A 16470-nucleotide genomic window follows, 5' to 3' on the forward strand; every position below is an offset into this window, starting at 1 on the left:
TCCGTCTGGACCTTTGTAAGATCAGTCTGTTCAAGTTTAACTAGTTCTTCGCAAACTTAAACATTTTTGCTCTTAGCTAGCTTTTGTTTTGTGGTTACCATAACCCTATTATTTTTTTCCCCGTGAAGCCAATGCCAGTGACAAGCTTGAAAATCTACTGATTTGTGGCAAGTGTTGACTCTTTGGTGCCTGCAAAGCAATCCTTTTGAAACTTGCTGTATTTTGTCTTTTTAATAATCTCTCCCAAGTCTCCTTGGAGAATTTCGCTGTTTGCAGCTGTGTTTTAGAATATTCATAATGCTCCTGTCCAGTTCACGGTGGGTGTCAGAATTAGCCTGTTTCCGTGATTTTTGGCTTCCTGTGTTCTAGAAGCAGGAAGAAATAGGCTCTTTGAAAGACAGTGGAACAGGAACACTTGACTTTTTTAAACACACAAATACTGTGAAGAGACCTGAAATCCACACTCAGACCCCTTCTCTTTTGGAGCGTAATTAGGACCACGCTGACTCCCATTGCCGGCAGCTGCTCACTGTTGCCTTTTTCTGCTGGTGACCTTTGATCTCCGTGACCTTTCCTGGGGTTAGTCCTAGGCCCTTTTCATTGTGTTGGAGCTGAAGTGGCTCATGTGGAGTTGATTATTTCTTTGCTCATTTGGCCTTTTTGGTGCCATAACTCCAAGTCACTTCCATTTTATCCCTCTACTCTTGATGGTCCACAGTGAAAGGAAATGCTTTTGCAGACAGCAGGATCAGTTTGTACGCTTGGCTGACTCGATGGAGGCCCCGGGGACGTGGGGGGAAGGGTTGTGAAGCCTGTAGGTGTCAACAGTTTTCGAGAAGTTTGATCTGAATGATGGTGCGATCATCACCGTGCGTGTAAAATGGGCACCGTGAAGAGCTGCGTTTCGTACGGAGGGGTCTGAGTTCTGGTAAGAAGAGATGGCCACAAGTTACTGATGTGGACCTGGGTGTTTGATGTCCTGCAGCTCTATGTTTGTAAGATTTATATGTTCTTCCTACTGCCTCCGAGCTACTTGGCAGGTCAGAGCATGCATCATCGTCAATTGCACATGACTGCTCTAAGGGATGCTTTCATTTCTAAGAGAAGGAGAGTAACCCCCATAGATTAACATGCTATTAGATGGCATATTTGCTGCAGCTGGACTGAGGAGAGCACTTTGCTGCTTTTCCTCACCTTCCTCCTGCCCCTACCGGCTCCTCCAGTGAAATCACTGAAAGATGGGTGACAGCTGTTACTCTCATTTTTTGAGGCCCCGTGTGTACAGCGTGAGGACTGTCGCAGATCAAAGGCTGGAGCGATCATGAAGGAGTCAGCAGTTGAGGAATGTGTCTGATCACCCTAAACGGTAGTACCTTTGAAGGGTATATGTGTGTGAAATTCGGTGACATTTTGAAACTCATTTTTAAGAAACTCGAGTGTCCATCCCTATTTCATCCCCATTTTCTTTTTCGTTTTAAAAGTTTGTATTCATGGTATTGATAAGGTGGATTATTTTGAATGAGGAATTGCTACTCCTTCCAATGTAGTGGATTTTTTTTTAATAAGGATTAAAAGGGAGCACCTCCTCAAAAGGGAGCACAATCTCGTCTCTCTGTTATTGTCCCCCTCCAATCTCTGAAGCACTTCAGGCTTCTTTCTGTGCCTACTTGGTCTCTTTCTTAGAGTTCCACTTATGCCCAACCCAGCTCATTTTCTCTACGCCTTACGGGATGCACTCTGCATTCACGCTGCCATCAAAACAGCGACAACAAGCCGTGGAAAACCCTGCTGCTTCTCGTGTATTTCCTGTGCTTAAGTGAACACATGTCAAGCACTCACTCACTTGTCCAAGTAGAAATCTGGACAGCAGCCTTGTTCTTTTACTTAAGGTCAAAGCACTGGGGAGGGGAAACAGATGAGTGGACGGTAGTGAATTTCAAAGATGTCTAAGAGACCGGTTCTTTTCCAGTCCAAATCATTCACTATTAAGTTCTATCAATGCCACCTCTTAATAACATCTGGTAAATATGTCCATGTTGAAAAAATTTTTTTAAATCTTTTAAATCTATCCCCTGGTATTTCTCTAGTACACATCTCCACCCTCATTCGCCAGGGCCTTCTAACTTCTCTTCCGTCCCTCGGCCATGCTCCACATTGCAGTGTAAATGATTTTTCAAAGGCACAAGTCAGATCTTGTCCCTTGCCTGCTTAGGAGCCATTAGTACTCCCCTCTCATGATAAAAGCTGATACCTTGACCTGATTTCTTTTCTTCTGTATGCTGCAGCTTCTGCTTAACTATGCCACCTTACCTGGTACCCCATATTTTCTCCTCTTATCTGCAGCCATACTTCCTTACTCTTTTTTTATTATTATTTATTTTTGAGAGAGAAAGAGACAGAGCGTGAGCGGGGGAGGGGCAGAGAGAGAGGGAGACACAGAATCCAAAGCAGACTCCAGGCTCTGAGCGGTCAACACAGAGCCCTATGTGGGGGCTCAAACTCACAAGCTGTGAGATCATGACCTGAGCCGAAGTCCAACGCCCAACCGATTGAGCCACCCAGGTGCCCCTCCTTATTCTTTTGTTAATGTTTATTAATTTATTTTGAGAGAGAGGGAGAGAGAGCGTGAGAACGGGGGAGTGACAGAGAGAGAGAGAGAGAGAGAGAGAGAGAGAGAGAATCCCAAGCAGGCTCCACACTGTGAGTGCAGAGCCCGACACTGGGCTCTATCTCATGAACCGCAAGATCATGACCTGAGCTGAAGAAGAGTTGGATGCTTAACCGATGGAGCCATCCAGGCGCCCCACCTCCTTGCTCTTTCTAATTCTGCACACACATCGCTCTTCATGTTTCAGAGTACCACCTCCCCTTGCTTTTCCTCTCTCCCACCCCCCAGAGCCCTCTATCAATTCTCCTGATCATTGTTCTGAGGTGTCTTCTTAAACCTTCTCTAAGTCCAGGTGAAGTGACCCTTCTGTGTTTCCTGCAGTATCTCTGCTTTAGTCTGTGGCTCAGCCACCTCCCCCCCTCACTTAACTACTTTAATTCTTGAAAACCTCTATTCCCTAAAAGCTTTACCTCTTAGCAAAAATCATTTCCTTGATTTCGATGGGAAAAAATAATCATGACGTATTCCATCCCAATCCAAGATAGCCACGGTTTTCATGGGTGGAAAAAAAAGTCAACTGAGCGATAAAAACAAATTTGTTTAAAAAAAAATTGTACAGGTGATAAACAGTATTTTGAAAGTAAGTAAGTACAGGATGTTCTTAAATACAGTGCAGTGAGTTTACTGTGCTCAACCAAGGAAGAGAAGACTTGAGGCTGGTGGCTGGAGGAGGAGGACCATGAGGAAGTCCTCCTCTCGAGACAGCGGAGAGACAGGAAGTTGACTTTCAGACAATGAGTCTTTTTAAGGCTCACAGTGGTCTTCACTTACATTGCACTTAAAAGCTTACGGTACAGAAAAACACTTCATGGCAAAATAAAGGCTAAACATGGGAGTGCTCCCCAACTCTCAGAAATGGTGCTCACAGCACAGATAGATTAGCAGAAAATGCTCACTGATCTCCCACTCACATGGCATCTGTACACAGAGCACAGTGTTTTGGGTTCATCCAAACACGGCGGGCCATTCCAATTCTCCTGTACGATACTTTCCGACTAAACGCTGTGGGGTCACGTAAACTGGTGGGTGTGTCTTTGCCCGAAGCTGTAATATCGAAGTACTCCTTTTTTGCTTCTAATTGAAAAAGTTCTGACGCTGAATAAAAAGCCATCCAAAAAGTGAAATAACCACAGGAGCCCTTGTGGCAAAAATGTTAGTTCTGTTAGGTGAGTCTGTGTTTGGGTGGCTTCTTAGTTGTCCCTTCCCTCACGCGACCATGAACCTCAGGGAGACAGACGTCCTATCTGTCTGTGGCTGAGTTCCCAGCACAGCCTGATGTAATATTTGTTGAATAAAAGATGGGTTCCTCTGCTTTGAACTCTGAATATATTTCACACGCTCATTGCACTTAATGATACTTTGTTCCAAAGCCAATTATGATTGTGCCCTCTTTTCTCAATTAGGCTGCAGAATCCTTTGGTTCAGGAATGATGCCTGATGCCTGCCTCATCTTCCTTATCTTTGTACCCCTTGTAGGTTCTTGCCCAAAGTAGATTCCCTATGTATGAAATTCTTTGATTGGATGAATGTCTCGTAGAAAAGGTAGGGTTCTTTGAGAAGTCTGTGTAGAAAATGGTATTAGCTGCTTAGGCAAATTATTCAAATATTCAGAATGAGGAAAACTTTTATGGGAGATTTACAATTTGATGTGATTAAGGTCAGGGTAGCTCAGTGGGCTGGGAAAAAGAAGAAGTGTATGTTTGACTTCCGTAATTGAAATTGTGCTGAATTAATCTTGATTAGTATTCAAAAATTTTTCGGTAAACCTGTTTTTTCTTTTGCTTAGTTACTGCAGAAGATCCACTTTTTAAAATCAACAGTTGAGAAATAGCATGTTATGGAAGAGATTATTTGCAAATAAAGACCAATCTTTTATTTTTCAAGAAGGAAATTGTTTTTAAAAAAGGAAACCAACTTAAAGACTTTTCTGTTTTGAAAACCTATCCGGGTCCTAAGTGGAGGTTTTGTTCACAGATTAATCACAGTTATTCCCTGAACCTGAAAGAGAACTATAAGAAAATTTGATATAGGACTCTGGGGAGGGGGATGATTCAGGGAGACAGCTTTGATCATCCTTAGGAAAGCAAAGGCATTGCTTCAAAAACAAAAGAATCAAATCGAGAAATTCAGGAAAGACTTTTCCCAAAGGATTATTCTGGCAGCATGTTGAAAAGAGGTTATAAAAGCATTAAGTTCACAACCTGAACAATAAGTTAAGTAAATGTTAGGGAAGTATTTCCTTTCTTATTCTAAGACCAGGCATACCTTTAGCTTGCTTTTGCCAACAGAAATGCTGGTAATCCTGGGCCTGGCCTAAAAGTAGTTTGCTATACAAGACAGATTGCCTTCTGTGTAGATGTGAAGGAGAGGCTTAAAGAAAGCTTTATAAGTTAGGAGATACCAGTCATTCTTTGGGAACATCAAGCTAAGACTCCAGGAACAGCACTCATCCCATGCAAAAGTGGAGGGTCCTCCAACGATTTTTATAGCATGAACGAAAGGGTTGTCCCGATTTGTAGGTTTAATGGTGGCACTCCGCCTAGCTGTTCTTTTTTTTTTTTTTTTTTTTTTTTTGTAGCTTATAGTCTTTTCCTTGGAGAGATTGTCCTACCAGGTGCTTTCTTGGGAGGATCTTCTCAGACACTTAATCAGCCACTCAGAACTGCTGTGAAAATAATAGAATTACGTTGGCCGTAACTGAAGTTATGATCAGGGTAGAAGAACTTCCTCATGGTCATGTTAATTTCTTCTGGGACCAGTGAGTTGGATAAATCTCAAGAGTTCAGATTTTCACATGGGAATTGATCATGTCTTTGTTAAAGCCCTATAGTAAGGCAAGAACAAATCCAGTTTAAAATCCAGTGCCTTGGGGCACCTGGGTGCCTCAAGTGTTTTGAGCATCTGATCTGGGCTCAGCTCATGATCCCAGGATCGTGGGATTGAGCCCTGTGTTGGGCTCGGTGCTTAGCATGGATCTTGCTTGGGATTCTCTGTCTCTCTCCCCTTCTGTCCCTTTTCCCTGCTTGCATTCTGTCTCTCTCCCTCTCTCTTAAAAAAAAAATCCAATGCCTTGAATTATTTTACTGCCTCTAGTAGTTTAGGGACGTAGAGGTGTTTAAATGCTTTTTGGACAAGAAAAGCAGTAGGGAAGGGAGAACAAAGCTTTGAAATGAATGGTAATTTACTATTTTTAATGCCAGCAAATATTGCCAAAAAACGTCTGTCAGCAGTTTTCACACACAAATTTATTTTTAGAGAAATGCATGTTACAAATTAAAATCACCCAGTATAACAACAGTGACCCGTATCCTATTTTACAATAAATTTTGGGTAAAAAGCAGAGATTTTTGTGTCCGTGGTGTTTTTTGTAATTAAAGTTCAGAGATTAACAAGGTTGATGAATGTGGCCTGCAGCATCCATTCCTTTTATTTTATTTTTTTGTAGTTTTATGTATATTTTGAATATTATTTTTAAAAGTCTCTCATAAGATTAGGCAGTAAATGTTGCTCTATGCCTTCACAGATATTTTAATGAATTGCTCAAATTCATATGTTACATCCAAGCTTTGTTCACCGCAGAGTAGGGATGTAAACCATACTCTGGTGACTGGGAGTCTACCCCCCTACTGTGTTGATGGTGCTTACTGGGGGATAGAGTTATGCATTATTGCCATTTTGGGGGAAAACTACTTGCCAGTATATAAGTTAGGAGTATTAAAAATGTTTATACTCCTTGACTCAGTAATTCCACTTTAAAAAATCTATCCTAAGGACATAAATAGAAGAGTGATTAATGATTTACGGACAAAGATTCATGACAGCATTATCTGTAATAGCAAGGAAATACACATGTGTACGCACACGTATCAAAAATGTACCTGGGGTACCTGGGTGGCTCAGTCGGTTAAGCATCTGACTTCGGCTCAGGTCATGATCTTACATGGGTTCGAGCCTGGCGCTGGGCTCTGTGCTGACAGCTCGGAGCCTGGAGCCTGCTTTGGATTCTGTGTCTCCCTCTCTCTCTGCCTCTCCCCTACTCATGCTCTGTCTCTCTCAAAAATAAACAAACATTAAAAAAAAAATAAATAAAAAGTAGAAAATGTACCTAATTATCCAGAAGAGAGTGACTAAAGTATGTCTATTCAATAAAGTTATCAATCACTATTATAAATTGTGTTTATGAATTATTTAATAAGTAAAAATGATCATTAGATAAAAAATGGATAAAGCAGGTTTAAAACTATTGCACACATGTTATGACTGCAATTATGTACATAAACACATATACGAAAAGGATTAGAAGGAAATGCATCAAAATATTGATGTGTTATCTTAAGGTGGTAGAATTGTGTTGACTTGTTTTGGTTCATCATTTATGCATTTCCCAGATTTTCTGTTATGAATGTGTAGGGTTTTTTGGGTTTTTTTGTTTTTTGTTTTGGTCAATGAGCATTTGTAGAAACTTTCTGTTAACAATTTCCCACTTTGTGAAAGTAACATATTCAATGGAGAATATGTGAAGAAAACTTGAATATTTTGTTTAAAAATACCGTCTGGCATTATGTTAACCACATTGGGTACTTTAAAAAATTTTTAAATGAGAAAAACACTGAAGCTGAAAACATGACAGTATGATTTAAACCAGAATTCTGTTTTTAATTTTTTTAAGTTTTTATTTATTTATTTATTTATTTATTTATTTATTTATTTATTATTTAGAGAGCATGAGCGGGGGAAGGGCAGAGAGAGTCTGAGAGAGAGAATCCCAAGTAGGCTCTGTGCTGTCATCACAGAACCTGACATGGAGCTCAAACTCATGAACCTTGAGATCATGACCTGAGCTGAAACCAAGAGTTGGACGCTTAACCGACTGAGCCATCCAGGCGCCCCTGTTTTTAATGTTTGCATGGGAATATTTGAATGTTATACATGCTAGAACAAGAGGTCAGACAGCCTTTGGCAAGTGATGTGGCAAAAATGATGTGTGGAGGACTGGGCTGTTGTGATCCTACCATGGACCTTTTCTCTGTTGCCCACTGTTTCCAGATCAGAAGAGAGGGTAAGAGGAGGATAGGATAAGTATTTCTGTGCAGAGGAAATTAAAGCTGTTGTCTCTTGCCCAGGTAAATTTCTGTAGGTAGGAAAAGTGACATATGTGTTAAAGGCCATAGTTGTTTTCCAGTACCTTCTTAGTTCAAAAACTAGAAGACCAATATTAAACGTTTTCTTTTTTTTTAAACAAAGATAGAACTTTTGAAAGTGACATAGCATTGAGCAGTTTTCCAGTAGTGCTAATGGATAGATTCTGTTTTATACATCATGTCACTCTCTTTGTGGGTGAGATTGGACCTACATTACTCTTGGTGGCTGTTAAATGTAATTTTTTTTTTTTTAACGTTTTTTTTTTTTTTTTTTTTTTTTTTATTCTTGAGACAGAGAGAGACAGAGCATGAACGGGGGAGGGTCACAGAGAGAGGGAGACACAGAATCTGAAACAGGCTCCAGGCTCTGAGCTGTCAGCACAGAGCCTGATGCGGGGCTCGAACTCACGGACCGTGAGATCATGACCTGAGCCGAAGTCAGACACTCAACCGACCGAGCCACCCAGGCGCCCCTGTTAAATGTAATTTTAAGGTACCTGACTCCTATAGCAATGGAATCCAGGTCCGGGTCCTCATTACCATGGTTCTCTAACAGATGGAGCAAGCTTTCTCCTTGGATAAATGTAAACCAAGTCAACAAATATTTACGTTATGGTCCTAAGTTCTTTCCAACCTCCAAAGTCAAATGGCAGCATGTTGCGAGTAACCTAATAGAAAGATAGAATTAAAAAAGGATGGTCCTATGGGATAACTATTTAGGTAGTAATGAACTGTGAAGATTTAAAGGACAGCTGTAAAATAACTCAGCAGATCGTGTGCTAGGGTTAAAGTTGACTCTGGAATTTGTTTCACCGCTTTTTAATAAATAAATAGTTGCGGAAAGATTTGGCAAAAGGAAGAACACCCCTCCTTGTCCTCATTCTTTCAGGACAGCGTCTCCTGTTAACAAGTTGTTTGAATGTTTACTTTGCCTTGACTGCTCACCAGTGGTGTGTCAGTCCTTGCCCTTGAACCAAGTGAGAATTCAAATAAACCGAAAAAAGCTTTCACACAGCTGGCCCCTTCCGCCAATGAGTGGTACCAAAATATCCTCTCCCACTTTTAAAAGAGGTCAGCAAGAAAAAACGTAGAAGGCAATCCATGAACTGATAGTCTGTGATGTAGATACACTTAAGTTTGCAACCTGTAGATTTGGGATTGCATGCCATAGAGAAGTGAGCAGATCCCGGGAGACATTATTTGATTTCTTTTTTATTTTTTTTAATTTTCAATTTTTTGTGACACTTTGATTTGTTTAAAGTCATACTCAAGGTGCCTTTGTATTTCTACCCAGTGTTACCAATGGTTAGCATTAACCTTTGCAGGAGTGAATATGCACATAAAATTCACAGTTCTAAAATGTCATTACTGTAGCTCTTTGGCTACATTGTTGTGTTCCATAGTCACAGAAGCTGTGTCCAACCCTGGCCAAGTAGGAATGTCTGGGAGAATTTGCAGACAGAGTAACTACTCTTTGGATCCCTCATCTAACAAAGTGCCTGGCCTATCTATAGTAGACACTTTATTTTTGATTTAAGAAATCATATATATGCGTGAATAAATAAAGGAAAAAATATAACTAGAATATGCGGAATTCACATGACATGAAAGTTCTCACTAAATACCCTTTAAGGTATTTCTGGGAATTGCATTATATTAAGGTATTACTTACATTAAAAAAAAAATGTTCTGTGCCTATTTTCTGCTAGGTTTTAGAATTTACAGAGTTAAATGTGAGGCCATTCTTGCCTTCAAGGACGACAAAGTTATGTAACCAGATAAATTATAGAACACAATGATGAGTGGGATGATAGACATATGTCCAAGGTGTAGAGGCAGCACGGAGGAGGGAGAATGGATCATATCTGGAGGATGGCATAGACATTGTTAATTTTAGTAATTTTATCGTGTGTGTTGTCCATCATTCCCACTAGAAGATAAGGTGTACATCCTTGTCTGTGTTACTTGTTCCTACTCATGTATTTTTACATTGTTCTCTCTCTAGCTTCTAGAATACTTCCTGGCATGTAATTAATAAGCATTCCTTAAGTATTTGTTGCACAGATGAATGATTTTTGATAGATATCACTAAATTCCCTCCAGAAAGAATTTACTGATTATATTTCCACCAACAATGCATGGTAGTGATTTTTACCCACATCCTTGCCTGTGCTGTTTTGTTTTTGTTTTTTATTTTTTTTTTTAGCTTTACCTAAATATGCTATACTGTCTTTGTGTTACAAAAACACAAAACCAAACCTTCCCTTGACTGTCATGTGTCTACAGCAATTCTCCTTATTTTTCTGCTGCCCGTTTTTTTTTTTTTTTTTTTTTTTTTTTTTGGTATGTATGTATGTATGTATGTTAAGAGAGAGAGTGCATGCATGCATGAGCAGGGAAGGGGCAGAGAGGGAGAGAGAGAGAATCCCAAGCAGGTTCTGCACTGTCAGCACAGAGCCCGACACTTGGGGCTCAATCTCATGAACTGTGAGATCATGACCTGAGTGGAAATCAAGTCAGATGTTTAACTAACTGAGCCACCCAGCACCCCTCTGCTGGCCTTGTATAGCAAGGTCCTTGAAGGAGTTGTCTGTGCTTTTTTCGTTTCCTCCCTTCCCGTTCTGTTCTGAACCCACCATCAGATGTTAGTCTCCCCACCACTGAAACCACTCTTGTCTGTATCACCTGTGCCCCAACGTGTCTTCAAGATGGTGTCTCACTTTTCAGCAGTGTTTGCAACATGCCCTTCTTCTAGAAATATTTTCCATTTTTCTCCATGGACACAACATTCTCCTGGATTTCTTCCTATTTCATTGGCTGTTAGTCTCCCTTGCTGCTTCCTTGTCTGTTTGGTTTCTAAAGGTTGAAGTATTCCAAGGCTTCTGCCTGGGCTCTCCTCTCCTCTGTCATACTTTCCTTAGAGCTCATCTAGCACTAAGGCTCTAATAGTTCTGGCATCTGTATTTCCAGCTCTGACTTCTCTACACAGCTCCAGACTCCTGTCTGCGACTGTGAACTTGACAGTAGTACTTGGATGCCTCATGGATATCTCAGACTTACCTTCCCAAAACGGAATGGCTGACTAACCTCCTCTTCAGTCTGTCTCCCCCTTTCCTGCCTTCCCCTCTTCAGTAAACAGAACTGTTACTGATTCTGTTACACGAAATAGTAAGTTAGCCTTGACACATCTTTTGATCATACTCTATATCCAGATCTTCAGCAAATTCTGTTGGTTTTACCTTTAGAATATATTCTGAATCTCGTTACTCTTCACCACCTCCACAGTTGACTCACTGGTCTGCCCCACCGTGTGCTCACCTCCCTCCTGAGTGATTACATTACCTCCTACTTGGTTTCCCTCTTCCCTTCCTGGCTTAGTCCCATCTAGTCTCACCACAGTGGTCTTTGGATGATCTGCAGACATGCCAAGCTTGATCCCCACACAAGTCTGCCCTTAAATCTGTTTGAACAATCCATGAGTCTGAGTCCCCCATCTGAAAAAAAGGGAAGAAACCCAGTAGCTATCTCCTGGGGTTGTTGTCTGAAGATTTCATTAGTATACACAAAACATTGAAATGCTGTCTGGCACATACTCAGCACCATGTAAACGTTTGCTGTTATTTTGTTATTACTGTGTCTATTTTAGGACTGTCAAGGGGGTGGTGGGGCATTTTGGTGGTGTTGGGTTTTCGATCCTTGTGAAATGTGCAAACAAATGCACTAAAGGCAGTTGAACATGTTCATTTGAGATGATTGATTCTGTACAATAAGAGGCATCCTAGTACCTTGGAAGGATGAGCAGAGCTTCCATGTTTATTTAGTGTCTGGAGATTGGTTTGTGAATCGGGGAGATACGGACCATTAAGTGCCTTGTATTTGCCGCACTCTATACAGAGCTTTCAAAATCGACGGCAGCCATCATGCTCACAACCCTGACTACTCAGATACAAGATTTCAGCTGTTTTGGGGTGTTTAGATGATCTTTTCTTTCTCTCTTTCTTCTTCTTCTTCTTTTTTTTTTTTTCCTGGATGTCTTTTAGTGAGCCAAAGCCTGGAAGTCTGTCCTACCTGCTTCTGTAATCTGGCGCTATGCATCCAGATCCTCGGCCCTTACAGACACTGCTGTATGTTGTTACTCTTGCGATTCTGTGTCCTTCCGTGAATTCAGGTAAGAGCTGAAGAATGGTTGTGTTTTTATTTTTTTCAGGTTTTAAATTTTAATCCCAGTATAGTTACCATGCAGTGTTCTATTAGTTTTCAGAATATAATATAGCGATTCAGCAGTTCTCTATATGGCTCAATGCTTGTCATCAGTCCCCAGGAATGGTCATGTCTTTTTGTTGTGGTTGTCGTTGTTTAAGTTTTTACTTAATTTATTTTGAGAGGGACAGAGAGAGAACGAACAAGTGGGGAAAGGGCAGAGAGGAGAGACAGAGCCCCAATCAGGCTTCATGTTGTCAGTGTGGGGCCTGAACTCACTGCACTGCAAAATCATGCCCCGAGCTGAGATCAAGAGTCGGACACCCAGGGTGCCTGGGTGGCTCAGTCAGTTGAACGTCCGACTTTGGCTCAGGTCACGATCTCACAGTCCGTGAGTTTGAGCCCCACATCGGGCTCTGTGCTGACAGCTCAGAGCCTAAAGCCTGCTTTGGATTCTGTGTCTCCCTCTCTCTCTGCCCCTTCCCTGCTTGCGCTCTGTGTCTGTCTCTCCCCAAAATAAATAAACAGTAAAAAAAAAAAAGTCAGACATCCAACAGACTGAGCCACCCAGGCACCCCAAGAATGGTCATGTCTTAACTGAAGCTTTTCCTCATCTTAATCCTAATCCTATACAAAACAGACTTCAGCTTCAAATCTTTGCTGATAATAATGATTTCCAAAGACGTTTCTAAGATTTGTTTGACCCCGCCAAATTACTTAAAAACTGATTAATTCAGCAATTTAAGGATCTCTTAGTAGTGCTTCTGGGCACTGGCAGGCCTTCCCATCATTGTCCTTATAAATTCATTCCTCTTGTTGCCTGAAAAACAAATATTGTCCTAGCCTGCTCTTTTCCGTAAGAGGATATGTTACAAATATCTGATTTTGGAGATTATAACAGGAATAAAATGCTGACTACATACGACCGAAGAAATTTTAGAATCAGCACATATCAGTGCTCGTCTTGGAGCAAGAGAACTTGGTTCAAATCCCAGATCTGCCACTTTCTCGCCTGAGCTTGTCTGAGATTCTCTCTGCTTCTGGGTCACTGAAAAGCTTAAAAGTGTTTAGTGTTGAATGTGTTTATAAGCCCAAGCCCACATGCATCTCTAGTAGTTTTAGGTCTGTGGAGAGATTTCTTTGTAAGTATATAGAAATGCGAGTGATGTTTATTCATTAAGTAATATTTGTTGTCTCTGTTAAGAATATTTTATAACTATATTGGATTTGTAAGCAAAAATCTTGGCTCGCTGGTTTTATTTCTGTTTTTGTTTTGCTAAACAACCACCTCAGATTTAGTCAAGAGAGGCACTTCCCTTAATCTTCATATCTAATTAAATATCCTGCGAAAGTAGAGTCAGGAATTTATTGGTCTTTTTTTTTTTTTTTTGGAAGTACTTTATTCCCCCAGATTAACAGTATTCTTGTCCCCCCCACTCTTTTGGGGGGTGGAGGGGGATTTGTTTTGTATGTTAGTGTAAGAATTCACCCTCTCCCCCAAGTTGCTGAGGAAAAGGTCTAACAAATGAAACTATTCTAAACACCAAATAAAAATATTAAGATCGATGCTCCAAAAAAGGGTAGACTGTATTTCAGCCTGGCTTCCTAATGTTCTGCTTCTGCTTTCCTAGAAGTTGAATGTTATTTTCTATTAAAGTTGAATGTTATTTTCTATTTTCTATTCTTTCTTTCTAGGAAAGAAGACCGTAGCCACTATTTATACAATAATTTACTCTTTAAAATCAAGTGCTTAGTAATGTAGGAGAGAATTCTTTTTACTTTGCAAGTTATCTTCAGTTTTTCATATATATTTTTTTAAATTATTTTTGAGAGAGAGAGAGAGAGAGTGTGAGCAGGGGAGGGGCAGAGAAAGAGGGAGACACAGAATCCGAAGCGGGCTCCAGGCTCTGAGCTATTGGCACAGAGCCCGATGCGGGGCTTGAACTTGTGAACCGCGAGATCATGACCTGAGCCAGAGTTGGACACTTAACTGACTGAGCCGCTCAGGAGCCCCTCAGATTCTTGACTTCCATTTCTCAGAAGCTACTTCATACACAGAGCAGTTTGCTTTTTCTCACTTAAAGAATTGGTATTTTGTCGGATTTACACCATAAGGTTTTTCATCTATTCTACCCTGGTCCTTAAGTCCTAGCTTCACGCGTTGCCCTTTTTTACTTCCAAAAATAGTCATATCAGAATGTTCCTAGAACTTGTACAAGCATTAAGAACTGTAACACGTATGGATAAAATACGGAATTGCCTCTGGTTCCATAGATTCAGATGAAATGCATTCAATGTACTCTTCTCTCTCCCCTTACCTCCTTTCTCTCCTGTTCTCCCCACCTCTTTGCACGTGGGAACGTTTCCTGGTAGACTTGGCACCATCTTTTATTTCTGAGCCACTGTCCGCTGTCCAGAGACTTGGTGGACCCGTAGTACTCCATTGTTCTGCTAAGCCTGTGACCGCTCATATCTCATGGTTGCATAATGGAAAAAGACTGGATAGAAACATGGAACAGATTAAGATGCAACAGGGGACTTTGACTATTCTGTCCCTTAATCCCTCCCTTTCGGGTTCCTACCAGTGCGTTGCCAACAATAGCATCGGAGCAATTGTGAGCGGCCCTGCAACAGTATCTACTGCTGGTGAGTTTAATTTTATCCCTCAGATTTATGCTTTTTCCTAGAAACTAGAATGCTGGTACTTGCATGTGTGAATAGAGGGAAGAGCGTGGGCTTTGGAGTAAACACATAGCGTCCTCATCTCAGCCTTGACTCTCACTGTTGAGCTGGGGGAAATGCACTTGAACCTCCGTGAGCTTGGCCTCCTGTCTTCCCGTGTAACAGGGGCATGGAAGTAACTCTTACATGGTTAGGAGAGTTTTCTAATGCAAATTCTGAATTTCTTTGCGAATATTTAGAGGTCCTTTAATAGCAGCAGCAACAAAAAAGCTGTTGTCAACTTTGACACTCAGTTGTTTCATGCAGTCCCGTATCTCGCTCACATCTAATTGTTTTATTTGTCTTGATCACTGATTGATTTTAGTTTATTTAATTGAAACCAGGCTAAAGAAGGAGGAATGAAATCACTGACTGTAGAGAAAGGAATGTCGGGTATTTAACTTATGGAAAATCTGGAACGTGGTGGTTTTCTTAGTAGGTTTGAGCCATCTGCCTTTCAAATGGTGATGGCTTCCAGTAATGGAAGATGTCTTTGTCGGGGCACCCCTATTTACAGAAGAAATCTGGATCCCCCAGGAGTAGTGAGTTTGTCGTAACTGAGAAGAGTAAATGTTTTTGTAGAGCTTTGACCCATGGACAGCTCCAGGACTCACACGGGAAGGCTGAACTCCTAGTGGCAGGCGGCTGGATGCTTTCAGCACTGCTGATCATAAAGAACCCTTCCACGCAGGCTCCATCTGTAGCGAACTCTTAGTAGTGAGAGGAATTGGGTTTGTTCCTGAAAGCCATTTTATTGCAGTGTGAGTAGCGACAAACAGCATAAAGATGCGTAGGGAAAGTAGGTGTTCATGAGGGACTGGATTGGAAAAGGATGTCTCTTGACAGAATGGGAATGACTATGCTTTATGGTTCTCATCCATGTTTTAAGGGCCGCTTGCTTGTTTGTCTTGTAGTCTCCTGGAAGCATTGGCTTCTGGAAAAGGGTGCCGTGACTTAGCTCTAGGCCTCAACCGGGCATCTCTACTCCAGCCCCTTCCTGAGATAAAAAAATCACGCTCCTCTGTGAACTGGGGTTAGCTGCCGCAAACGGCCGCGTTGCAAGATGTGGCTTCTAGTTTTTAAACTTCCTTGGGGAGCGTTCACATTTGCATTGATTAATCAATTAATTTTCTACTTATTTACTTATGTATTTTAGTTCTTGGTGATTTTGGTTCACCAACAAAGCAGGTTATTACAGCGGAAGAAAAGAGTACCAGTTTCATTGGCTGCAAAGTACCAGATAGTAACCCCAAGGCTGAGGTGCGCTATAAAATCCGGGGAAAGTGGCTGAAACATTCCACAGGTGAGACCTTCAACAAAAAGCCAGTGGTACCCACAGAACAAATGTCATGAAGCAACCTGCTGTTGAACTCCGTGTCCTAAGGACTGTGGCTACAAAAATGCATAAGCTATATTGCCTCTACTCTCAGAAGTCGGAAGAAGACCGGCATGAGTGGTTACACTGTAGAAATGATTACAATCCCAGATTCCCTCCATTCATTCAGGGTTCCACTCGGATATTTCTTCCTCTGAGAAGACCTCCCTCATCATGGCTCTATGTAAAATACCATGCCATGCCCCATTGCTCTGTGTCCCCTTTACTTAGTTGCTTTTTAAAGTTTCCACAGCATTGTAATAGACAGATTTCTGGTTGTTTGTCTGTTATTTATCCCTTTCTTTGCGGCCCCCATTTCCTGCACTGGAATGTTGGCTGCATGAGTGCAGGGCTTGCAGTCTGCT

At 41.3% G+C, this 16470-nt stretch overlaps 1 protein-coding gene across 4 annotated transcripts in view; it reads left to right on the forward strand.

Annotated features, from left to right (window-relative positions):
* Positions 1-16470, forward strand: part of CDON (cell adhesion associated, oncogene regulated) — a 105329-nt gene that overhangs the window by 25007 nt on the left and 63852 nt on the right. For all 4 annotated transcript variants that reach the window (XM_060605167.3, XM_060605164.3, XM_060605165.3 and 1 more), the window contains exons 2-4: positions 11850-11977; positions 14383-14655; positions 15887-16033. In XM_060605167.3, the coding sequence (XP_060461150.3) occupies positions 11899-11977; positions 14383-14655; positions 15887-16033 (499 nt within the window). In that variant the 5' untranslated portion in view covers positions 11850-11898. The remainder of the gene's footprint in view (positions 1-11849; positions 11978-14382; positions 14656-15886; positions 16034-16470) is intronic.

The sequence above is a fragment of the Panthera onca genome, chromosome D1, assembly GCF_046562875.1.
Source record: "Panthera onca isolate mPanOnc1 chromosome D1, mPanOnc1 haplotype 2, whole genome shotgun sequence".
NCBI classification, from domain to species: domain Eukaryota; kingdom Metazoa; phylum Chordata; class Mammalia; order Carnivora; family Felidae; genus Panthera; species Panthera onca.